The sequence below is a fragment of the Myxocyprinus asiaticus genome, chromosome 25, assembly GCF_019703515.2.
Source record: "Myxocyprinus asiaticus isolate MX2 ecotype Aquarium Trade chromosome 25, UBuf_Myxa_2, whole genome shotgun sequence".
In the NCBI taxonomy this organism is placed as follows: Eukaryota; Metazoa; Chordata; class Actinopteri; order Cypriniformes; family Catostomidae; genus Myxocyprinus; species Myxocyprinus asiaticus.
The window spans coordinates 10,527,756-10,555,269 of NC_059368.1; the positions used below are offsets into that span (position 1 = coordinate 10,527,756).

Genomic DNA, 27,514 nt, shown 5'->3' on the forward strand with positions numbered 1-27,514 from the left:
CAACAGCAGCTCCTAAGCACTTTGCATGTCTCTGCATACTCTTCACAAAGAAATGACAGTCAACTTTCCTTGGGTCTATTCATATTTAAAGGGACCAATGAAAATGTACATTTAATTTACAGGTTTCACCCTCATGTTGTTCCAAACATGTATGGCTTTCTTTCATCTGTATAACACAAAAGATTATCTACCATTGTAAATCTCTCTCATACACTGCATGCCTCACCTGGTCAAAAAGCATTTTTTTCAGGGCTGCACTTTTACTGCCACCAGTGACAAGTTTGTCCAGCACCTTGTACCATCCACCCACTACGGGACCCTGCAAAAAACATAGAAAATACTTTATTAAACTTATAAAACATGTCAGTAGAGCGTAACCAATAAAAAAAAAGAAGAGCAGAATCATGAACACGTCAGTCTACAATTATGAAAACAAGCTTAGAATATTGAGGTGGTGCCAGTGGTTTCATTTGTTTATGCTGCAGTTATGAAAAGGCATACTGTAATTAGCTCAAATCCTTTGTGAATTAATGTGAGCTTTCATTTAGTTTCCCAGTGTGGTTTCAGTGTGAACCTGATTAGTAGACTGATCAATAAATCTGTCAAACAGACTCTCCTGGGGGTGTTTCAGTAAACACTGACAACTGATTGTTATCAATTGCCACTGTAAGTTGCCCCCTTGAGAAATATTGCTGGAAATTGTAAGTCAAATCATAAAGCCTCTCACGAAATCTGTCAAGGCCACAATAAAAAGTTTTTTTTTTTTTTTTTTTTTTTTTTTGTCAGATAACCTAAAAAATTTGCTTCATGTGGTAACATCTAAATTAACTGGTTTTAACTAAAAAAAAAAATAAATTATTTAATCTGACAAAATCAACCCGACAAATTAGGTTACACCAACAAAAGTAACTTTTATAGGTTAGCTCAGGTAGAAACAGATCCTTGAGGTAACAACTGCAGGTTAGCCTACCACATCTTTCAGTACATGTCCGGGTCGTTTTCATCCAAAAATAAAAAGATTGTTATATATATATATATATATATATATATATATATATATATATATATATATATATATATATATATATATATATATATTATATATTTTATGTACAAAAATGTACAAAAGCTTCTTTACTGTTCTAAAAATAAATAATTTCCATTGAGCATAGACTGGATCTGTTGAACACATGACCGGCCAAAATTTTTAAGAGAGCCACAATAAAAAATAAATAAAATATACCTGTAAAAAGATTAAAAGGTAATATATATTTTTTTTAAATTATTATTATTATTATTATTATTATTTTTTGCAGTGTAAAACAACATTACTTACATTTTACATGTATGTCCTGTGTATGATAGAACATACAAATTCATACTATGCATATGTTGGGCAATTCCACATAAATGTCAACTACATCATGGAAAAATAAAAAGTTTAACCAAAGGAACAAAACCCCCTTTTAAATTCTGTATTATAGTGGTATAATGCTCACACAGTGCTTACTGAGGTGCTAAGTGAATCACTGAATGTAAAACGCAGACTTTTAAGGTTTAGTAATCACGCAAGAACATACTGCGATTTCAATCTTAATTCAATCAATCAAATATATAAGTCTACTGTTTTTTCAAAGCGTTTTGGATGGTTTCACTCATCATGTAGCCTATAGGTAAGTGCTGCTTTTACAGCTGTCACAACCATTTATGGTGTTTTTTCCACATTAATGTGAAAACGTGAAAGCATAAAAATAAATATTACATGTTCTTTGGAGTGCCAACCCTTCTACTGATATATTGTGGCTATTATTATAATTTCTGAATTGTGCATTTTAATTCACAGTTTTTACAAAGTGTGTTACTAATTAATTATAAATAAACTTTAGATTTTTCCTATCTGCATTTTCATGCTTATATGCCAATGGGTTTAATTTGGTCAATAATTGGCTGATAAATATAGACAGCCGATACGTCTTTTTCTTTTTTTCATTATGAATTTATTTTATTATTATTGAACATCATATGATTGTTAATGACATTAAGACAACTAAGCACATTTTCCGAAAATAATAACAAAGCTATTTTATTTAAATGGTAAAGTATTTTACATCATTTTAGATTTAACTACAATATTTAACTACTGTGCCTTTAATTTATGCTGGTTGAAAAAAAAAACAATACAGGTTTTTTTTTTTAAATGCAGAGTCTCAATACAGTAAAAACTATGCTGTATAATTGTAATGAGAATCTTTTGGTGCATCCGTGTGTCTCCAGCGCACTCGCGTTAGGGTTATGGTTAGCGCAATGACACAAAGTGCTTCAATTGCACTGGGGGGGGGGTTAAACCACCCCCTAGATCTGGCCCTATTCTATGCACAGTGAATAATAGCTGTATTCTTTTGCTGTAGTCTTTTTGCAATATTTCCTGACCTTTCAAAATGATTCATAGTGGGCTTCTGCTTAATTCGGTTGATTGGGCAGCCTATAGCCCTAAACCTCCAACAGAAAATAAGCACTCCAACCAATGTCAGAAATACATTATAATTGCAGCTCTATTTTATAAAGACAGTTTCAAACAGAAACTCTGACATAGGTCTTTTAAAGATTCCTTCTTAAAATCATTTGAGCAGGTGCGGTACACATTGCCACTGAAGCTCTGACCTGTGTGTTCACCCTTTTGTTCTTACAGCTGTGAAACCGATTTTACTGCGCTAATAATAACGACTGAGGTCTGATGTTTTAAAGCCTGAATCAAGTGTGCTCTGGCTTGTAAAAGCTTTGAATCATACATGCCATTTGCAGATTAGACCTCAAGTCATTTGGACAGAACTAGTGCATTAGCGCTTTGTGTGTATTACAGCGAAGGGAAGGGAAGAGCTGGACATTCAGTGATTGTGTCAAATGTCAAACACCATATGCACACACACACATATGATTTGCAATGGTCATTACTTGCCAGACTTGTAAACATTTGCATTCACTGACACCTTTCAACAAAGACGTCATTGCTTGTTTAGTTTTTACCACCTGTTTTAAGATTAACTCATTAATTTTTCCATAATTTAAAAAAACACATCCTTTAATAGGGGTGGGTAAAAATATTGATTTTCCGATGCATCGCAATCTTCATTTGAACGATCTAGATATCGATTCTTAAATCCCAGATCTATCTTTTACTCTATGAATATATTTGCCAACTAGCAGATACAGTGCATCCGGAAAGTATTCACAGCACTTCACTTTTTCCACATTTTGTTATGTTAAAGCCTTATTCCAAAATGGATTAAATTCATTCTTTTCCTCAAAATTCTACAAACAATACCCCATAATGACAACGTGAAAGAAGTTTGTTTGAAATCTTTGCAAATTTATTAAAAATAAAAAACGAAAAAAATCACATTTACATAAGTATTCACAGCATTTGCCATGACACTCAAAATTGAGCTCAGGTGCATCCTGTTTCCACTGATCATCATTGAGATGTTTCTACAACTTGATTGGAGTCCACCTGTGGTAAATTCAGTTGATTGGACATGATTTGGAAAGGCACACACCTGTCTATATAAGGTCCCTTAGTTAACAGTGCATGTCAGAGCACAAACCAAGCCATGAAGTCCAAGGAATTGTCTGTAGACCTCCGAGACAGGATTGTATCGAGGCACAGATCTGGGGAAGGGTACAGAAAAATTTCTGCAGCATTGAAGGTCCCAATGAGCACAGTGGCCTCCATCATCCGTAAATGGAAGAAGTTTGGAACCACCAGGACTCTTCCTAGAGCTGGCCGCCTGGCCAAACTGAGCGATCGGGGGAGAAGGGCCTTAGTCAGGGAGGTGACCAAGAACCCGATGGTCACTCTGACAGAGCTCCAGCATTTCTCTGTGGAGAGAGGAGAACCTTCCAGAAGAACAACCATCTCTGCAGCACTCCACCAATCAGGCCTGTATGGTAGAGTGGCCAGAAGGAAGCTACTCCTCAGTAAAAGGCACATGACAGCCCACCTGGTGTTTGCCAAAAGGCACCTGAAGGACTCTCAGACCATGAGAAACAAAGATTGACCTCTTTGGCCTGAATGGCAAGCATCATGTCTGGAGGAAACCAGGCACTGCTCATCACCTGGCCAATACCATCCCTACAGTGAAGCATGGTGGTGGCAGCATCATGCTGTGGGGATGTTTTTCAGCAGCAGGAACTGGGAGACTAGTCAGGATCGAGGGAAAGATGAATGCAGCAATGTACAGAGACATCCTTAAAGAAAACCTGCTCCAGAGCGCTCTGGACCTCAGACTGGGGCGAAGGTTCATCTTCCAACAGGACAACGAGCCTAAGTACACAGCCAAGATAACAAAGGAGTGGCTCTGGGACAACTCTGTGAATGTCCTTAAGTGGCCCAGCCAGAGCCCAGACTTGAACCTGATTGAACATCTCTTGAGAGATCTGAAAATGGCTGTGCACCGACGCTCCCCATCCAACCTGATGGAGCTTGAGAGGTCCTGCAAAGAAGAATGGGAGAAACTGCCCCAAAATAGATGTGCCAAGCTTGTAGCATCATACTCAAAAAGACTTGAGGCTGTAATTGGTGCCAAAGGTGCTTCAACAAAGTATTGAGCAAAGGCTGTGAATACTTATGTACGTGTGATTTTTTTCGTTTTTTATTTTTAATAAATTTGCAAAGATTTCATACAAACTTCTTTCACGTTGTCATTAAGGGGTATTGTTTGTAGAATTTCGAGGAAAATAATGAATTTAATCAATTTTGGAATAAGGCTGTAACATAACAAAATGTGGAAAAAGTGAAGCGCTGTGAATACTTTCCGGATGCACTGTAAATGTTTAGATTTCACTCACCAGTAATTGTGTAGTATAGTGGTAAAATATTAAGCAGCGAGATCTTTTCACTATGTTGAGAGTAAAAATTGTTCTGTTTAATGTGCGTCCAAAGCCGAGATCCATGCGACCCATTTGTCATTGCATGTCTCTTAATACACTTTCTGTTCTCTACAATCAGTTGTTGATCAAAAACAAATTAAACATTTAATTAGAATCATGCATAGCAAAGATGAGATAAAGCCTTTCGAGTCTCTCTTGTTAACATGCGCTCTTCTAAAGTACAGACACTCTTTACAGAAATGCTGGTTTTCTTAAAGAGACAATACCAGTTTTTAGCAGAGGTGTATAGTAACGAAGTACAAATACTTCGTTACTGTACTTAAGTACAGTTTTTTAATTTTTCTATAAATATTTAACCTGTATAAATATTTCTTTGGACTTTTACTTTCACTTCACTACATTTTGAAGAGAAAATTGATACTTTTACTACGATGAACTTCTCCAGACCCTTTCGTTACTTTTGCGACTGAACACAGCAAAAAAATAACAGCTGTACGTGTAAAAATGCATGCAGATCAGCGATAGTGATGTGATTTGTTGAAAGAATCATTTGAGTCGAATCTTTTAAATTTGATTCCTTTGAACTGAACAAAAAGATTCAAAAAACGGTCTGAATGATTCGTTTTGCGAATCGCGAATCTGAATCAAAATCACAAGCGAAGCGCACGCCAGATTACGTGTTCCGTTGTCTGTCTCCACTGGGGAAGACAAGAAACTACTCACGTAAGTAAATTATTTAATTTTTTTACACTAATTAATTTGATATGTTTAGGCTTAAACATTATGAAAGCTGTTAAATAATGAAGTTATATGCAATCAGTCTCCTGCCTTTCCAGGAGACCTGTTCATATAAAAGTCAATCACATGCGTTTACATTTTACATTTAAACAAGATGTGATGTGTATGAATAATTACCTGCGCTCATGAAAATGTCCAACAATATTTACTTTGATATTTGCTCATGAATATGTCCATAAATATTTATTTTGATATATTATGAAGATGAGAATGGTCTTTGCCTAAGCAAAACTAGTTTTCTGGTGGTTGCTAAAATGTTATATTTGCTTTGTAGCATAGTTATGCTACAGTATGTGCTTACTAGGGTTTTCTGGATGGTTGCTAGGGCATGCTATGCAGTTGTCAAGGTGATCTCTGCTGTGTGTTTGGCGCATTGCTACAGTATGTGGTTGCCAGGTTGTTACTATGCTGTTGTAAAGTTGTTTTAACAGTGTTTCAGCACATTGCTCTGCAGCTGACAGGGTGTTCAATGTGGTTGTCAGGTTGTTGCTACGCTGTTGTAAAGTTGTTTCAACTGTGTTTCAGCATGTTGCTATGCAGTTGCCGGGGTATTCTTGGTTATTGGCCCAAATGAAAAGAGCCCACCCCAACAAGTCTCTGTTCTGGTCACTAATATGACTCAACTCCCTCCTTCAGTGTTCCAATTTTAATGGACTGTGGTGTTCATTTACACTCATTCCATAAATATGATCATTCTGATTTGACTTGAATGCGCCATTAAAGGGAAAGTTAATTTAAAAATGAAAATTCTTACCCTCATTCGATCAAGATGTGTATGACTTTCATTTTGTTTCTGCAGAACACACACACACAAAAAAAAAAGATTTTCAGAAGAATATCGCTGTTATGTAGGTCAATTCAATGTAAGTGAATGGAGGCCAGACCTTTGAAGCTCCAAAAAGCACAAAAATGCAGCATAAGAGTAATCCATAAGACTCCAGTGGTTTCACCAATGTCTTCTGAATGGATCCAATTGGTTTTGGGTGAGAATAGACCAATATATAACTCCTTTTTCGACTATAAATCTTGACATAAGCAGTCTCCTTGGCGATCAGGATTTCAAGCTCGATTACACCTCTTATAGTGCCATCTAAGGCTCTGCGCATGCATTAAGCACTAGAAAGTGAAATCAAGCTTGAAATCATGATTGTGCCTAGAAATTGCAATGGCAAGATATTCAGTGAAAATGAGTTACAATTTGGTTTGTTCTCACCCAAAACCAACTGAATCGCTTCAGAGGACATGGATTTAACCACTGTAGTAGTATGGATAACTTTATGCTCCCTTAATGTGCTTTTTGTAGCTTGAAATATCTGGCCACCATTCACTTGCATTGAATTGACCTATAGAGCTGAAATATTCTTAAAAAAAATCTTTGTATGTGTTCTGCACATGAAAAAGTCATACACATTTGGGATGGCATGAGAGTGAGTAAATGATGAGCACCACCAATCAAATAAGTTGCCATGGGTTTAATGAACTGTTCCATAAATTATGCAATTTACTTGTACTTTTGATACTTAAGTAAATTTAAAATCAGTTACTTTAATACTTAAGTCAATTTCCATGAAGGTAACTTTACTTTTATTCAAGTATGACAAACTGATACTTTATACAACACTGGTTTTTAGCACGTGTTCTGATTGTTGTGTAGTATATTAATTAGGTTTAACTTTTTTTATGTAGGTCCCTTGGACCCATATGTAAAATATACCAATCTAGTGTAATAATGCTGGAAGACCCCAGGGGACAAAAATGGGCAAATGGAATAGAAACACAGGAGACTCACGACAAAGAAGAAGCCAATGCTCATCATCTTGGCGGTACGTCTTACACTGTGATTAGCCAGTCCACGGCGTTCAATCAGCTGCTGAGAGATGACATCACCCACTCCCACCAGAGAGCCTGGAAGAGAGGGAGCGTGAATGAGAAACAGAAAGGCTGCCAGTCGGGCATCTGTCTGTCCCCAGTGTGAGGTACCGCACTGAGGTAAACACGCCAAGGAGATTTGAAAGGAAAGACTCATTCAGATTTTTGCCGCCCCATTCACTTCCTTGCATATCTACTGAGTGATAGATAGTTATAAGGAGAGGCGCCAAATGTGGTCTTAGGTTGATCTATTCTAGTTACTAAGATGAAATGTAAAAGATAACAAATTCTGGCTTTTTTACCTTTAGGGTAATATTTTTATAATTAAATGTGTGAATTTCTTGATTTTTTACTAATTCAGGCCACGTGTACTGACTTTATTACAAAGAATTACAAAGCATATAAAAAAGTATAATAATAATTAATCCTAATTATGGATTATGGATTAAACTAATTTTGCATTTACTGTTGTAGTTAAATGGATGCAAAGACATAAAAGGTAGCCATCCAGTCACCCCAAAATGACCTTTAAATGTCACATTGTAAATTTCACATTGTCTCTAGAGCCCCTTATGAACACCATGGGTGGTTTTTCCAAACAGGAGGAACAGATGTTATCCTGTAAAACACAATTAGAGAGACAAGCCACGAAACAGGAGAACACATTTCTGAGAACACTTTGGAAAGCTGATAAGCTGATATCTTTCAGAAGAATGTAAAACCAAACTCTTTTTTATTAAATCAAAATCAGTTCCAAACATTTCAATGATCTCAATATTATAATATACTGCCAGAATGCAGGGTAAAATTCATTTTGGCTGCAACATGCATGTTAATGAGCACATCGGGAGCAGAAATGTATATTTACAGTATGCAAAACAGCTTCAATTCCCTTACTTTAACCACATAATTTAAAATAAATGTCAAGTACAAGACTACAGTGACGGAAAGTATAAAAAAAATCTAAAAAGTTTTAAGCACCTAAAAAATAAATAAAATAAAAATTGCAAAGCAGCTGTTACCAAAACAATACCTATGCAGTTTTGCACGTCATGCCTCATTGAGTCTTTCCAGGTGAGACCCCTCCATTCTAAAAGACTGACGTAAAAAGATTTTAGACTGATACATGGCCAATTCACTGTGAGCATATGAGTGTGTATGGGGCAATTGACATAACATGTAATTTTACTGTAATTTTAGTCTTTTCATACATTTTCACAGTTTGGCAGGATATCAAAGGAATTTTTGTCCATAAATCAAACATTAATCTATGCAAATAGTTTAATGTGTAAAATGTGGAAATGTGCAAAGTGATTACCTAAATTTGAAATACAGAAATGTATCAAACTTTATGGATCGCCACAATATTTAAATATTGTGCCATTATCTAACTGGGGTCTATTTTCAAAAATGACGTATGAATTTAGAGTCTAGTGAAGTGACTTAAAAAAAGATTATATATATATATATATATATATATATATATATATATATATATATATATATATATATATATCACACACACACACACACACACACACACACACACACACACACACACACAGTACTGTGCAAAAGTTTTAGGCACTTAAGATGTTTCACAAAAACAACTGTCATAAGATGATTATTTATATCTTCAGCGTTAGTGTGTTAATAGGAAAAATACATTTTAGACTCCCAAACATTGCTTTTGCAAACAGAAAAGATTAGAATAGAAGAACAGGGCGCTCTGCAAGAGATGGCATTGCCCCCACAGAGCCCCCCACTGAACATCGTGTCAGTCTGAGATTACATGAAGAGACAGAATTTAGCAATTGAGACAGCCTAAATAGATAGAAGAACTGTGGCAAATTCTCCAAGAATCTTGGTACATCCTATCTGCCAACAGCCAAGAAAAATAGTGTCCAGGTGTACCTAGGAGAGTTGGGGCTGTTTTAAAGGCAAAGATGGCCACACCAAATATTGATTTAGCTTTTTATATTTACTGGACTTTGTATGATCTTAATTGATAAATGAAAACTATTTATGGCATTACTTTTGAAGACATCCTCACTATGCAAAATTTTTCACAAGTGCCTAAAACTTTTGCACAGTATGGATTATATATATTTCTAATGGGCAATCTCTTGGGGATCCTTAAAAATGTTGCTAATCAGAACCCCTAAAATAAGCAAATTTTAAGACATTTTCAAGCTCGTAAGTTAATAAGACGGAGATTTTATATCATACTTTTAATCAAACTTGCAATGTATGTGAAACTACTTCCATGTTCATTTATTCAGTCTTGCAGTGTGAAACCTCCACATCCTAGAGAGATTTTCAACATTAATAAGCATAAAATAACTTAACTATTCTTATTAGTGTGGGTGCAACGTATGTGAGTTTATGTATATGTCAAAATAGCTTAATACCTTGAAATATCCTGTGGTGTGACATGCTTAACTCCATTTGAAATGACCTTAAACAGTATTTTTAAAATTGTATTCTAATTATTGTGCAAGCAGTTTTCATGACACCATATTAAATGAGAGATTACGTTAAATATTTGTACTTTTAAAAAGCATGAAAAACATACTTTCCCATGTATATACTATACACCCAACTGGTCAAAAGTTTTGAAACACTTGACTGAAATGTTTCTCATGATCTTAAATCTTTTGATCTGAAGGCATATGCTTAAATGTTTGAAATGAGTTTTGTAGACAAAAATATAATTGTGCCACCATATTAATTATTTCATTATAAAACTAAAATTTAATTAAAAAAAAAAAAGTTTTTAAAATTGATGACTTGGACCAAATAATAAAGAAAAGCCAATAAGTGCCCAACATGGATGGGAACTCCTACAATACTGTTTAAATAGCATCCCAGGGTGATACCTCAAGAAGTTGGTTGAGAAAATGTCAAGAGTACATGTCTGCAAATTCTAGGCAAAGGGTGACTGCTTTGAAGATGCTAAAATATAAAACAGTTTTGATTTATTTTGGATTTTGTTTAGTCACAACATAATTCCCATAGTTCCATTTATGTTATTCCATAGTTTTGATGACTTTCCTATTATTCTAAAATGTGAAGAAAAATATAAAATAAAGAATGAGTAAGTGTTTCAAAACTTTTGACCGGTAGTGTGTGTGTTTGTATGTGTGTGTATATATATATATATATACACATACACACACACACACACACACACACACACCACACAGTTAAAGTTAGAAGTTTACATACACCTTAGCCAAATACATTAAAATTCCGTTTTTCACAATTCCTGACATTTAATTGTAGAAAACATTCCCTGTCTTCGGTCAGTTAGGATCACTACTTTATTTTAAGAATGTGAAATGTCAGAATAATAGTAGAGAAAATTATTTATTTCAGCTTTTATTTATTTCATCACATTCCCAGTGAGTCAGAAGTTTACATACACTTTGTTAGTATTTGGTAGCAATGCCTTAAATTGTTTAACTTGGGTCAAACCTTTTGGGTAGCCTTCCACAAGCTTCTCACAATATGTTGCTGGAATTTTGGCCATTCCTCCAGACAGAACTGGTGTAACTGAGTCAGGCTTGTAGGCCTCCTTGCTCGCACACGTTTTTTTCAGTTCTGCCCACAAATTTTTATTGGATTGAGGTCAGGGCTTTGTGATGGCCACTCCAATACCTTGACTTTGTTGTCCTTAAGCCATTTTGCCACAGCTTTAGAGGTATGCTTGGGGTCATTGTCCACTTGCAAGACCCATTTGCGACCAAGCTTTAACTTCCTAGCTGAAGTCTTGAGATGTTGCTTCAATATATCCACATCATTTTCCTTCATCATGATGCCATCTATTTTGTGAAGTGCACCAGTCCCTCCTGCAGCAAAGCACCCCCAAAACATGATGCTGCCACTCCCATGCTTCACGGTTGGGATGGTGTTCTTCGGCTTGCAAGCCTCACCCTTTTTCCTCCAAATATAATGATGGTCATTATGGCCAAACAGTTAAATTATTGTTTCATCTGACCAGAGGACATTTCTCCAAAAAGTAAAATCTTTGTCCCCATGTGCACTTGCAAACTGTAGTCTGGCTTTTTTATGGTGGTTTTGGAACAGTGGTTTCTTCCTTGCTGAGCAGCCTTTAAGGTTATGTCGATATAAGACTTGTTTTACTGTGGATATAGATACTTGTCAACCCGTTTCCTCCAGCATCTTCACAAGGCCCTTTGCTGTTGTTCTGGGATTTATTTGCACTTTTCGAACCAAACTACATTCATCTCTAGGAGATAGAATGCGTCTCCTTCCTGAGTGGTATGATGGCTACGTGGTCCCATGGTGTTTATACTTGCATACTATTGTTTGTACAGATGAACGTGATACATTCAGGCATTTGGAAATTGCTCCCAAGGATGAACCAGACTTGTGGAGGTCTAAAAAAAATTTTCTGAGGTCTTGGCTGATTTCTTTTGATTTTCCCATGATATCAAGCAAAGAGGCACTGAGTTTGAAGGTAGGCCTTAAAATACATCCACAGGTACACCTCCAATTGTCTCCAATTAGCCTATCAGAAGCTAATTGGCTAATTCCCTAAAGGCTTGACATTATTTTCTGGAATTTTCCAACCTGCTTAAAGACACAGTTAACTTAGTGTATGTAAACTTCTGACCCACTGGAATTGTGATATAGTCACTTAAAAGTGAAATAATCTACCGAATTCTCTGGGCTCGGTCTCATGTTAGATGGAAAGTAGAACAGTGGAACTGTGTTTTTTGGTCTGAAGAGTCCACATTTCAAAAAGTTTTTGCCGTCGTGTTATCTGGGCCAAAGAGGAAAAGGGTCATCCAAGCTGTTATTAGCGTCAGGTCCAAAAGCCTGTGTCTGTATGGGCCAGGGGTGTGTCAGTGCCCATGGCATGGGTAACTCGCACATCTGTGAGAACACTATGAATGCAGACAGATATGTAAAAATTTTGGAGCAACATATACTGCCATCCAGCACCATCTTTTCCAGGGATGTCCCTGCATTTTCCAGCAGGACAACTTCAAACCACATACTGCCATGATTTCAAGTGCATGGATGTGTGAGCAGAGAGTGCGGGTGCTAGATTGACCTGTCTGCAGTCCTGACCTGTCTCCAAGTGAAAATGCATAGTGCATTATGAAGCACACCATACGGCAACGAAGACCCTGTACAATTGTGTAGCTAAAGACCTACATAATGGATGATTGGGGAAAATTCCTCTTTCTAAACTTAACAAACTTGTGTCTTCGGTGCCCAAATGCTTAATAAGTGTTATTAGAAGAAATGGTGATGTTTCACAGTGGTAAACACTCAACTGTCCCGACCGTTTTGGAGCGTGTTACAATCATCTGATTTGAAATTACTGTACATTTTCAAAAAACAAGGAAATTCACAAGGAAAAACATCATATAATGTGTGGTTGTAGTGCTTTCAATATAGCAAAGGGTGAATATAATTTACAAATCCCTCTTTTTTGTTTTTATTAGCATTTTTCATACTGTCCCAACTTTTTCAGAATTGGGGTTGTGTGTGTGTGTGTGTGTGTATATTATATATATATATATATATATATATATATACACACACACACACACACACACACACACACACACACACACACACACACACACACACACAGTACTGTGCAAAAGTTTTAGGCACTTTTGAAAAATGTTGCATAGTGAGGATGTCTTCAATAATAATGGCATAAATAGTTTTCATTTATCAATTAACATCATACAAAGTCCAGTAAATATAAAAAAGCTAAATCAATATTTGGTGTGGCCACCTTTGCCTTTAAAACAGCCCCAACTCTCCTAGGTACACCTGGACACAGTTTTTTTTTGGTTGTTGGCAGATAGGATGTACCAAGCTTCTTGGAGAATTCACCACAGTTCTTCTATCTATTTAGGCTGTCTCTTCATGTAATCCCAGACTGACTCGATGTTCAGTGGGGGGCACTGTGGGGGCAATGCCATCTCTTGCAGAGTGCCCTGTTCTTCTATTCTAATCATTTCTATTTGCAAAAGTTATGTTTGGGAGTCTAAAATGTATTTTTCCTATTAACACACTAAAGCTGAAGATATAAATAATCATCTTATGACAAATGTTTTTGTGAAATATCTTAAGTGCCTAAAATTTTGCACAGTACTGTGTGTGTATAAATATATATATATATATACACACACACACACACACACACACACACACACACATTTATATGTAATTTAAATTTGAACCTAAAATCTTGAATGTTTAAAAAAGGTTCATGTCCATGTGCCAACTACCCATACAGTCATTTCAAACTCTTCCTTTTTTTGGTGTGTAAACAAATAAGCTAGAGAGACCTGTCAACACCCCAAAGTTGTGTGTGAGTGAGTGTCCATTCATTGTTGAGGAAATGCTGAATGAACAGAGGCTGTTGAATATGACTGATGGGAAGCACTAAATTGCAGCCCGTCACTTTCTCCCCACTTAAACACACACACACACACACACACACACACACACACACACACACACACACACATTCTGTGCCAATCACATTGACAGAGCTGTTTCCTCACCACTGCTGGAAATGTCACAGGTCTCCTTTCTCTAAACACACACTTCGATCGTCTGCAGACAAAGCAAATATAGGTATGCATTATGCATGTGTGCATAAACAGAGAGCTCACTTGATATTGACATGTATCGGACACCCAAAATGAATATAAATTACAATAAAAGAAAGCTTTCACAAAGGAGATTTATTTTATTTTTATGCCTGTAAAAACGATTTCAGAAACGATAAAAAAGGTGAAGAAACCATGTCCAAGCCTCCAACATAAAGGAATCTTAATTAATAACTTTCTTGTGTATTTTGATAGCTGATAGACTTTTACACTCGTTCTACAATAACTTTCTGGTTCTAAGGAACCTTCACTGCAAGCATGAAGAAGAAAGCAAATATATTGTTTCTTACACAACACACATTGCTCATTGAATCCACACAGTAAGCCTCAACATACACTCGAGGACAGAAAAGTACAAACAACATTAGATATCTTCTATTCTGATGCAATGTAACCTGAATAGTAGACGTTTTCTTGTTCTGTAATGTAGTGTGTTGCAACTGAACCTCAATCAGGTGCATCTACTTTTGATAAGTGAGGTCATTGTCCAAAACAACTTGGAAACAACTGGAAATTGCTTCCCATTGGCAAGCTGGATAGAAAAGCCTCTATTGTACACAGCAAGCCACAGAGGGAGGGCAGTGTAATATGAAATGCATCAGAGAGGAGGATGCTGGAAACTCTGGTCTCTCTCCAGCAGGTTATTAAGGGGCACAGCGGGGTGAGCCCCAACCCCACCCACCAGCAGAGAGACTGTGACACATTCACTCAACCCCACACAAACACAGCAGGTGAAGCCCGTGGAGAGAAAAGCACTGCAGGTCTCTCCGATCGCGTTTTATAAAATACAGATTATGAGAACTGGCCTTGCACTCTACCACAAACACTGACATGGTGACTCAGTGTTATACTATGACTAAGACTGTACAGGCACTGGACCGAGAGAGTAATGACTGATGGTACCAGCAGTGGGATTGTGAGACTAACACTGATTATAGATTATTTGTTTCTTCATTATTACCACTGAGTTTGCAAAGAGCCCTGACTTTTGAACGCAACTAAGTGAATAAGAAGTTTACAAACCTCTGAAGTTACAATTTTGTAATAAAGATCTTTAGCATTGAATAGAGATATAATACTATTAAAATTCAAGATGACCATTTTGGTATCTGCAAATATTTTTATTTTATTTTATCCCCTTTTTCTCCCAATTTGGAATGCCCAATTTTCACTACTTAGTCGGTCCTCGTGGTGGCGCGGTTACTCACCTCAGTCCAGGTGGCAGAGGACAAGTCTCAGCTGCCTCCGCTTCTGAGACAGTCAATCCACGCATCTTATCACGTGGCTCGTTGTGCATGACACTGCAGAGACTCACAGCACGGGAGGCTCATGCAACCCCCCGCGATCCACGCACAACTTACCACGTGCCCCACTGAGAGCGAGAACCACTAATCGTGACCACGAGGAGGTTACCCCATGTGATTCTACCCTCCCTAGCAACCGGGCCAATTTGGTTGTTTTGGAGACCTGGCTGGAGTCACTCAGCACACCCTGGATTCAAACTCGCGACTCGAGGGGTGGTAGTCAGCGTCAATATTCGCTGAGCTACCCAGGCCCCCCGGTATCTGCAAATATTAACAGGGTTTACATGACTGGTTTCTTTATTAATTCTTATTCTAATTGTAATTCTTATTAATTAGTCTTTATTGGTATTCTTTATTAAGCCACTATTAGAAGCAGATAATATCAGGGGGTGGGGGGAGTATATAAAAAAGACAAAATAGTATAGACTTATAATATTAGCCATCATATCAGCTATCAGCCTTAACATATTTATATATATCAGCATCAGTGATTGGTCTGCTATAAGAACAAGATAATATCAGGGTGTATTATCAGCAAAACAGTATTAACATGCAAAATAGTGCAGACCTGTAATATGGCCCATCATATCCGTTATCAGCCATAACATAATAATTATCGGTATTGAATTATACATTGATTAGGCCGCAACGGGAAATATATAATATTGGGGGTTATTGCTCCCTGATTCAAACAGTCTATTTGAAAAAGGCAAAATAGTACAAACCTATAATCTTAGCCATCATATCGGATATCAGCCATAACATTTATCGGTATTGTATTATTGTAACAGTGATTAGGCCACTATTGGAAGTAGATTAAATTGGGGCTTATTTTTCCATGATTCAAAAAGTCTATCTAAAAAAAAAAAAAAAAAAAATGCAAGCAAAATAGTACAGACCAATAATATCAACCATCATATCAGTTATCAGACAACATTACAATAATTATTGGCATCGGCTGAAATTTCAGTATCAGTGTATGCCTAATAAAAACACAGCTATGTAAAGGAAGGTTTACTGCGGCAACAATTTTTCTACATCAATACCCCTTGATCTCTAAATAAGGCCGTGCTTTTCCTCTCTCATCGTTCACTCATTATGTTTCACCTTGACTCACTAAATTGTAGGATCTTTAAAAATATTTCGACAGTCAAATACAGAACTGCCAGTGAGGAGAACTAGAGCTACACATAAAAAAATTAAAAAAAAATTGCAACTGCCTTTAAATTTAGAAGACAGAAGCTTCCTCGCACTTGCCGAAATATCATAGTTTACAAAGGACATTCTACCATAACGACAGAGCCCGGCGAATCAAGGTAGCCCTGTTTAAGTGACCTAACCTTTTCATAAAATGTCAAGAAAAGACTAATAATCCAGTATAGCAGACTGAAGAGCTGGTAACCTTTGCCATGCTTTTACTGGGTCATATTATCAAAAACAGCAGTGTCTTATTGATCATGGTGGGCAGAGGCAGGCAGACAGGAGGGTCGAGGCAGAGTGAGAGTTAACAGCATATTGTAGGGTGATAATAAACACTTGTGTTTTCCACTCCTTGGTTTAACTTGACCTTAACGAATTTAGAAGCACCGGAGAGTAGACTTTTTTTTTTCTTCCCTTTTCTCCCCAATTTGGAATGCCTCAATCCAGGTGGCGGAGGATGAATCTCAGTTGCCTCCACGCCTGAAACCGTCAATCCGCGCATCTTATCACGGGGCTTGTTGAGCATGTTACTGCGGAAACATAGCGCACGTGCAGGCTTCATGTTATTCTCTGCAGCATTCACGCACAACTCACCACGCACCCCACCGAGAGCGAGAACCACATTATAGCGACCACAAGGAGGTTACCCCATGTGACTCTACCCTCCTTTCTTAGGAGACCTGGCTGGAGTCACTCAGTATGCCCTGGATTCGAACTTGCAACTCCAGGGGTGGTAATCAGCATCTTTACTTGCTGAGCTACCCAGGCCCCCCTCGGAGACTAGACTCTTAAAATATCTGTTAAGAACAGCCCGTCTCGGTCAGACCCAAGTACATTTGCTGTTATTTTTGGTTCTAAACCCACAAATAACCCTAACGTGGCTTTTAGTTTAAAGGGTCATATCATACATTTTTATTATTGTTTTTTTTTCCCTGAAGTCAACTTATGTTATTAAATATCTTTGTGCCAAAAAAATGTAATTTTTCATTACCACTTTCCTCCCCCTCTTTGGCCCTTAGAATGAAATGTTTCATTTTTTTGCCCCCTTAGCATGTGAAGTGAGCAATAGTGCTTTTCCCTGCTATTACACAAGCTGTAGGTACAATATAGTTTTAAACTCTCCCATCATTCAACAACAGCCTCTTCGTAAAGCAAGAATTACCATTGTGACAAATCATAAAACAATTCTAAGGATGTCCCGATACCATTTTTTTGAGACCGAGCACGAGTAACGATACTTTTGTTTTGGTACTCGCCGATACCGAGTCTGATACCTGTTTTTTTTTTTTTTAATGAACTGAATATCAACAATTTATTTCAATTTTATCATCAGAATGGTGATAATGGTATAAATAAATAACTTAATTAAAACTTTAATCAAATGAAAGTATAACAATTCATTTTCAACATGATATTGTATAATTTTTATCAAATAAAGTGCTTTTATTCAGAACCTCACAGCACAATCTAAAATACATTTGAGTTATTTTTGTCAGATAAAGTGCTGCATCACAGATGTAAGATATTGCTTAAATATAATTTTTATTATTAGTAGTAGTTTAACAGTGATTACATTTCTGTCATACTTTTTTTTAATTTAAATTGAGCTTTTATTTTGGGTGAGCTTTTGTTTAAGTGTTTCTGTGTTGTTATGACAACTGGAAAAGCCAATCGCTATGTGACGCAAAGTGATTATTAAACCACAAAAGGCTGCTATTTAAATAAATAAATAAATAAATATGTACTCTGTAAGTACCAAGCGCTACAAAGTGAATTTGCACTCTGTTCACTGTCATCTGCTACAAACAGAGCATTCGATGCTTATGACGGTGTTATCCATGTATGAGCCATGGAGGAGTTTTAAAAGGTACGTGCAGCTGGCATCAGCACAACACTGTCTCCACACATTCACAAGTGCTCACATTTGCAGCATGCCGCTCATACAAACTATATATTTATATAATCGCAGCTTTTGCGGTAAAATAATCTAACTAGGACATAATGTGATTTCAATTTGTGCACTGAATGTTTACGTAAGGACATTTGCACGTCAGATGGTATCAGTTTTTGGTATCGAAGCATTTTTTACAAGTACCAGTACATGAGTGCAGTATCGGACTCGATTCCAATACAAGTATCGGGACATCCCTAAACAATTCACACAAAAATCTGTCACATGAATGGTAAAAATGCCACTGTGAAAATGATCAGGATCCAGATAAACTTCAGCTACTCTCTTCTAATGTTGGGATCCTTCAGAAGGATATGCAAGGTGGCAGTGAAAGTTTAAAACAAGTCTTTTTGCAGCTTAGTGTCACAAAACGCTCTTTATGGACTGGGGAGGAAGTTTTGAGTTCTGAAAGCTATTACTGTATGTTTTCATAGTACATCAAGCAGTTTTATTTCAAAAGTTCAAAAGAAAGAAATTTGGATTATTTAGCTGCTTGTCAGCTTAAAAAGAATTGTACCGGTTGGTCTTTCCAAGCAATGTCAAACCATGGGTGCTGAGGCTTTCAAGCTTCAAAACGGACAAAAAAGCACCATGCATTCTTTTTTTGGGTGAACTTTTGGGTGAAAAGCATTAATGTTTTGGGTGAACTAATACTTTTAAAGTATATTCCAGGCCTCTGATTACAATGAAAATGAAAAAGGCTATTTCTGCAAGTAGACAAAGACTACAACCCCATCCAATTATAAACATGTTTGTCATTACGCTGTGCCAAATAAAATGCAATTTACCACACACTCAAACTGTGCAATCTGCCCAGTACCTCACACCAACAGGAGTATGGCACTCAGCTATGCTAAATGCATTTCGTAAGCCCACTGTTTCTTCACAAAAATGCTGATGTCAGCACAACACTTCCCACCGTCTGTCCTTGAAGGAGTGTCTCTCAGGGGAAGAACAGCCCTGAATGATGCAGCTTGTGCTTAGTGAAATTATCTACGATCAAGAATCTATACTCTGCCTGCACGTTCCCCACCACAGACACCAGCAGCGGGCTATGGCAACCCTAGCCATTTAGCTGATGAGACTGGTGTGACATAGCTTACCTGGGCTACAGTAAACACATTCAAGCCCCATTCATTCAGATTCGACCTCACTGAATGACATCGATTTTTCGTTCCACATTTAGAACAGATTATGGGGGTTAATACATCACTAATAAGTTGAAAACGGAAATGTAGTGGCTTTATCCCCTCCATTCATTAATTCATTCATTAATCTCTTCCTCTTCATATTGTACCTGTTTTAAATAAATCTATTAATCACATCAATCAATTGCATCAGTTAAAATTAAAGTGTGTAACTTCTGTTACATTACATTTACATATTTGGCAGACGTTTTTATCCAAAGCAGCGAACAGTGCATTTAAAGTGTAAATTTTATTTATATTGGCAATTGAACCTACAACCTTAGCATTGCTAGCGCCAAACTCTTATTATAGTTGTCCCTGCATATTAAACTTTGATAGGACAACAACGTACTTTAACATTGAAGAAATTACACACCTTTTAACTTCCGACTCACTGAGGTTTTACCACCTTACCTGAGAAAATGCCAGGTTTTATTGCATTCTATTTATTTGAAGGCAAGATCATGTCCTTTGATCTGTGTATAAGCGCTGTGGACCACACAACTGAGAGAACATCCCGTTATTACTTAATTTAGAAATGACCCCACTTCCCTCTCGTTTAAAGCGTCTTGCTGTTTATTATTAGACCTATACCCATAGAGCTAAAGTTTCTATAAATATTCAAGCCCTCTCTCTGATGTGGAAAACAATGTTGATGATTCATAGCTCATGTCTGTAATCTTGATTACATAAACTTGCATCCTCAACGGCTCAGCCGGATGAATCCACTGGTGATTTTAAGCATTTTGGCCAAGTTTTCACTGCCAGTCCAGCCAACTGGGAGCTTAAGCACTAATTAATTCTAATACTACTGTTTGAATTACTCATAATACACCAAATCGCTTGTTTTGGCATGCTTATTAATTTACAGTACAAATGCACAGAATTACTCATTCACTCTTTTCGTTAAATAGGGTGAAAAGATTTCTGCAAACAGGTCTGTTTAGTCTCGCTACATGCACAGTAATTACGCATAAAATGAAATCCAGAAAATGAAGTGAACGCTTCTTATCTTTTTCCTAAAGACATAAAATCTGTACTTGGTGCATAATAAAAGATTATAATTTTATTGTATTTAACCAATTTACACAGATGATTATAACAGTGAAATACAGTTTTAAACTAGCAAAAACCTTAAAAGCATCAAGTATGATCAAAAATTATAACTAACTTATTTACTGTAAAGCTGGAATCTCAAATCATGCCAAATATGACAAAGATAGACAGAAGGCTTCATGGGGTACAATTGTGCATCCCTGATAGCCCCCTTAATCTAGACATCACCTGTGTTTGGACATCAAAGAAAGTCTTAAGAGGAATGCCTTTACAGTATGTAAGACTTAAACCATTTATATATCGCATAAGATGCTAAAATACAGTTTTGAGCTGCCATCTTCTGGTAGAATGTTGTAAATCCAGCATAATAAAAATTAATTGTGACAGGCCTGACTAGAATTATACAAATAACATGATAATGCGAGCATTATGTGAGTATTCTCTAGTTTCACTGTGAATTAAAAAAATAATTAATACAAATTTGGCAGTTAGAGCAATATCTTAAAATAGACTTCTCAAGTAAACAGCTAATAGCAGATTGATACAACAAAGAGCTTTCCGGTATTTATACGGCTGATCCATTATTGAAGCGCACAATCTTGAGGTTTAGGAGTGATATTACTAACAGGAAAGGTAAATATTTACTCAATAGCCTCTGGAGATAGAGTTGACCCAAAGGGAATTAGGATCAACAATTACCTGTATAAGCCTGTCTAAAAAAAAGTGTTCAATAAGAATGCTGAAGAAAAGTGATAGGGGGAGAAATAGAGTTTGTAGGACATGAGGTCACTCTTACCAGCAGTTACAATCTGCACTGTCCATGGACGTTTGGCCAACAGCGCCTGATAAGATCTCCAAAGGCCCGCCATGAGACAAAGTCTAAAAAAAGACCACTTATATTAATGCAATGCAAACTGATATGAAGACACAATGACTGACAACATTCCCAATACAACTTGTGCAATATGGCCCAAATATAGGCCTAGTTGTTTGTGTGTGGGAACACTTGGTATTATTGTCTTGTTGAATGTTGAGTTCAAATCGGAGTACCATTAACCTTACTTAACGAATTACTCTGACTAAAACAACCAAATATCTTCAAATGACAGGGCTATGTAGGTGTATGAAGAAAAGCTGTTAAAGGTGAAGTGTGTCCAATGCAGCCTTTAAGTGGACCTGTGAAGCTCCTACCTCCAAGTCGGACATTTGTTACTATGACTTATTACAATACACGGCTGTCTGCAATACTCGATTCTAATTGGTCAAAGGCGCCATCTAGTGGTCTGATATTTTCTCAGTAACAACCGCATATCCACATATCAGGGTATTGCGAGTCATCTGTCCTGCTTCTCGGCTCAATGTGCGATCTCCACAAGTAAGCTAATAAAATAATTTAAACTCAAATCAAAGTTTTGTGTACATGTATTTAATTATTTTGCAAGTAGTCTTGTAAAAGGCTTGATAATGAGTCAGACATATTTATTCTCAAAATAAACACCAACAGAACTCTGGATTTCAGCTGTTCAGCTATTTCTTTTCACAATTACATAATTTGAACACAAATCAATATTTAATGTACATGAATTTATTTGGTTAGTAGCCATGTAATAAGCAGGATAATGTATAGTCAGCCAAAATAAACCCATTCAGGGTGATAAAGACCCCTCTGCTTCACCAGAGTCCTGATCTCCCTGTTGGGGTGCATTTTGCAGTACATTATCCCTTACATATCACGGATTCAAGTGAGAAACAAAATACGGAAGCCAGACTTAAACAAATACACAATGCTCAACAGCAAAAGCTCTTTTTTTCTGTTGTACCAGAGAATAATCACAGAGACAATTTAGCAGAGACAGGCCACTTCTATTGACATTAATGGGAGAAATGGGAAAGCCCAACAAAGATGCTCTAGCACCACACGGTCAATGGCTGTCCTGCCTTACAGGTAAAAGAGCCAATATCTGTCAATCATCTCGAGAACATGTATGCGTAATATGAGGTAAAGAAGCACAATTTATGATACCAGCATTGTCAGATTTTACTACTGATTTGAAATATATCCTTTGGTCGTAATTTTGACCAACCGTTTTTGAGATTTTGGTGTTTCCCCCATTCAAGTACATACGAGCTACACTGTCATGACTGGAACTAATCTCCCGGGACGTTCCAAAGATGGCCGACAGTGGACTGACTTGTTAGAAAGACTCTGATAAACACCAGTGAATAAACCTGCAACACTTCCACAGCATATATAATTTATTAATGCATGGTATCTAATAAATGGATAAATTTTTCTTAAAACAAACCACAAAGGATGGGTCATTAGTTGATGTCATATCTATCAAATTAATATTGTTGAAATAAAGTACAGAAGTTAAAATAATTTTGCTTTACGAAGAGGCCACTCACCCAGCCCCACTACTTTTTTGAACTGTTGCCTTCTGGCTGACGCTTCAGAGCTCTGAGCACCAGAACCGTCAGGCACAGGAACAGTTTTTTTCCCTCAGGCTATCCATCTCATCAACAGTTAAAACTGCCCCACTGAGCAATAATTAATGTGCAGTATACAGCTTAGACTTTTTATATTATCCAACACATCCAGCCTCTTCTGCCATTACATTTAGATTTGCACTACATACATGTATGTGTGTATGTATGTGATTGTCTGTCTGTGTGTGTATGCATATATATGTGTAAGTATGTATGTATGTATAATTTATATATATATATATATATATATGTGTGTGTGTGTGTATATATGTGTGTGTGTATATTGTCTATTGTGTATTCTTTATATACTTTATTTTCTTTTCAATATTTTTTTATTTTTTATTCAATTTTTAAATATTTTTTTAAAAGTCTTGTTGCTGTTTTGTATTGTTGTACACTGGAAGCTCCTGTCACCAAGACAAATTCCTTGTATGTGTAAGCATACTTGGCAATAAAGCTCATTCTGATTCTGAGGCTGTTGTTGAAAGATGGGACAGTAAAAATCATTGGTTTCCATTATCTTTCATGTCGACACGCCCCTTTCAACGTCACAACTACAGGTATCATCCAGAATTCAGAGTTTCCCACTGTCACTTGGCACTTGGCCATACATGTGTTTGTAATTATGACATTTCCGTCTCCACTGGAGAGGCACATGACTATTTTTGCTGTTTTGCAACAGGTTTTTTTGGTCGAGCCAATGTTTTCTTGTGTTGTGCAATGTTTCCATTACAAGTTTCAAGGAATTTAATCTGAAAAATTTCTGACTTAGAGTTGTCTCTGCCAAAGAGCTCTAAAATACCGGCCTAAAATACCAAATTGTGATATGAGAAAGTATTTTAACATCGGAAAGAAAACTCAGCAGAAACGAAGATATTCACTAAAATTGCATCTAGTGTGATAAGGGTCTCGCGCTCCAGCTAATTAAAGGCGCGTGCAACAAATCTTCAATAATGACACAACTTACGGACATTTTCACGTTTTTATTATAATTATAATTTTTTATTTTTATTTTTTTATTTTTTTTAACAGTATCTGCATATAAAACGCCACCCAGACAAAAAAATGTCCCCATGACTTTATTACATTCATCTTGCAGCCTAGTTACCAATCTTAAGCAACGTGCATTAAAATTACTTAATGAATGTTACAGTTAGTTTTAAACGGCAGAACATAAGTTGAATTAGACATGTTGTCCTACCTTTGTTAAAAGAGGACTGATTTGCTAAAATAGAGCAGGATGACTGCGCTTGCAAAGAGACCAAAGTCAAAACAAGAACAGAAGTGACTTTAGAAGATGTGACTGAAGTAGAAGAAAACTGGCCGAACTCATTCCGTCTTGTTTCCCTCAGGACAGCCTAACTTTAAATAATCCATTTACACCAAAGTCCCGAATATAAAGTGATGCTTGAGAAATAGTGTGAAGCAAACAAACACGACACATTTCAACAAGAGGTTTCAAAATAAAAGCCTAAAAGAAAATTCCTGCTCTCGAATTTAGTGAACACCGTCTATTTGACTAGAAATAAAACGCTTCATTAAACTTATAGACTTTAACTTATACAAATACTACTATATCTAAAGACTTGACCTGTACGGAAGGAGTACCTGCGTTTTATTTTGAAATTAGCAAGTGTCTCGCTTCGAAGGCTGCGTGCTAGGTAGGACGCGTCCTTTGAAGGCTGCAGTATACCGAGTGTCCTCCTTTAAACAAGCATCGTTTAAACGAGACGGCCTTCGTAGGACAAACGGAAACGGAAGGTAACATGGTTGCTATGACAGCACGCCACTCTTTAACAATCGCGAGCGCTTCGAGTGACAAGGTAACAAATTCCCTCTGGAAAGGAATGTATGAGGTACATTTTAGGAGAGTTATAATGATTTAAAGACAAAAGAAAATAGATTTTACAGGTGTACTTTAAGTCTAATATTTTATTTTAATTATATATTAATATAATTACACATATTATATACTCTGCACCCATCTACTGAGGTACTTCAACTTGGGAATTAACATTCCTTGCGTGTGAACATGTTTACGGGCAAATTGACGTCTTTTTTTTTTTAGATATTTCCGTTGAAGCAAAGAATTGTGGGTTATGAGTGCCCACGAAGGATACACCTCATGCATCCTCCGAATTCCCGTGAAAGAAGGTCGCATTCGAAGGCTGCATTCGAAGTGTCCTACTCGCTTTTCTGAAACGAGACAGCCTCGATGACGTATGCAGCCGACAAATGCAACCTCCGGAGGACGTAGCCTTCCAAACGAGACACAGCCAAAGACTGGACATGCAACACGATATAAAATGCTAAATTAAACGCCATCATTCTTTTTTTATTTCGGCAACATTACTAGATGAATTCAGACAGATTTAGGCACAATATATTTTATTGCGCTTTTTATATTCACAAAAATTTTCAACATAAATAGTCCAGAATGAATCTTGTAGTAAACCGAGACATAGACAAAATAACAGTATATATCTTTTAAGCATAGAGAGAGAGAGAGAGAGAGAGAGAGAGAGAGAGAGAGAGAGAGAGAGAGAGAGAGGATCCATTACTGAGGTTCGATTATACTTTATTCAGAATAACACATAACCAAGCCATAATCACTGTACACAAAACAATGCGCAGTTCAATTTAGAACACAGACACATAAAAATAATTTACATATAGGGTCCCGAGGCAGATATATAATCCAAGATTACATTTAGCAAAATGAAACCAAATAGGCATCCATATTTAATTCCATTGCAAGAATATGCAACACACCCTTTTAGGTGTGAGTGTGGTCAAATCATACTGTTTGTTCAAATACAGTAACTTGGAAGTGCATCACAGTTTGCTGGATGTGCATATTTACACTATTCTTATACTTCTATCAGGCTTAACAAAAGCTAGAAAAAGCACTATTTGCATTAGATGACATGTAACAGTGGAAGCTAAGGAGAAGCTCTCCCCAAATTGCTGCTAACAAACCACCCAAATGTTCTGTAATATTCATGCCTACTCTTTGTCATTGAAAATCTGTCTATGCCTCTAATTATTCAGACTTGACAAACTAGTGAGAAATAAATATACATTATCTATATACACATTAAATTTCAAGTATATAACCCAAAAAATGGCTGCAATGTAAAATAAACTCTAAACCTGATTTTGTTCCCCTCTGTGGCACTGTAATGCATACGAAAACCAATGGAGGATTAAAAAAAAAAAAAAAAAAAAAAAAATATTAACAAAAGTCCCTTTTCAATATTTAATTTCCACATTTCCACATACACAAGCGAATAAATGCTTACTGATGTATTGTGTCACTTAACACCTGCATGGGACGTCAATACATCAATCAATTGGGAAAAAAAATCCAAAGTAAATGTAGATTTTCAGTTATGAGTAGCTGCAGTCCTATAGAATTGCAGCATTGCAGTAAACACTGATGCTTATGTGCAACCCAAATCTTTAAATTTCCTGCTTGTGCATGGGTTACTATCAGGATATGACAATTTAATCAAGCAATAGAAATGCACACGTAAGTCATTAAGACATGAAATCAGTTAAAAAACCTGAGCAAAATACGTTTGTGCTGTGTTCACAATAGCATACTACAGTAGCATAGGTATATAGCATTCTAATCAGTATATATACACTATATACTTGTACTAAATTGTAGTTTGTCGTATGCTATTCCAAATATACCCGAGGAAATGCTGGAGTGCCCCTTTAGCAGTTCACTCCATTACCTGCAGTAATTCAAGAAGTAATGTGAGGTTCAGAAATGGTGATCAATCTAAAAATATGTGATCACTGTAACGTAACACTAGCATTGCTCTCCAGTCATATGGGAACTTCTATGAAAAGCTAAAAAACAATAATCTCCCCTTGTTTGGGAGTCAGATGCTGCTTTGACCCCTGTGTGCAATCTGTTGAACGTGTAGTACATAGTATGGCAGGAAATAGGAGACCGGCAGCAAGAGGAGTCCAAGGCTTGCACTTATATTGGGCAGGGCAATGGGTCCACATTCAGATGAGATTTAAGTGCTTAAATGTTCCCTTCTCTGATGCATGCAAATACACAGTCGCTCGCACAAGTCTCAATGATAT

At 36.7% G+C, this 27,514-nt stretch overlaps 1 protein-coding gene across 2 annotated transcripts in view; it reads right to left on the reverse strand.

Annotated features, from left to right (window-relative positions):
- LOC127416188 (protein Mpv17-like) overlaps window positions 1–24,830 on the reverse strand; it is a 47,499-nt gene extending 22,669 nt beyond the window's left edge. For both annotated transcript variants that reach the window (XM_051655387.1, XM_051655388.1), the window contains exons 1-4: window positions 24,612–24,830; window positions 21,717–21,799; window positions 7,475–7,590; window positions 227–319 (exon numbers count right to left, since the gene is read on the reverse strand). In XM_051655387.1, the coding sequence (XP_051511347.1) occupies window positions 227–319; window positions 7,475–7,590; window positions 21,717–21,789 (282 nt within the window). In that variant the 5' untranslated portion in view covers window positions 21,790–21,799; window positions 24,612–24,830. The remainder of the gene's footprint in view (window positions 1–226; window positions 320–7,474; window positions 7,591–21,716; window positions 21,800–24,611) is intronic.
- Window positions 24,831–27,514: the final 2,684 nt, after the last annotated feature.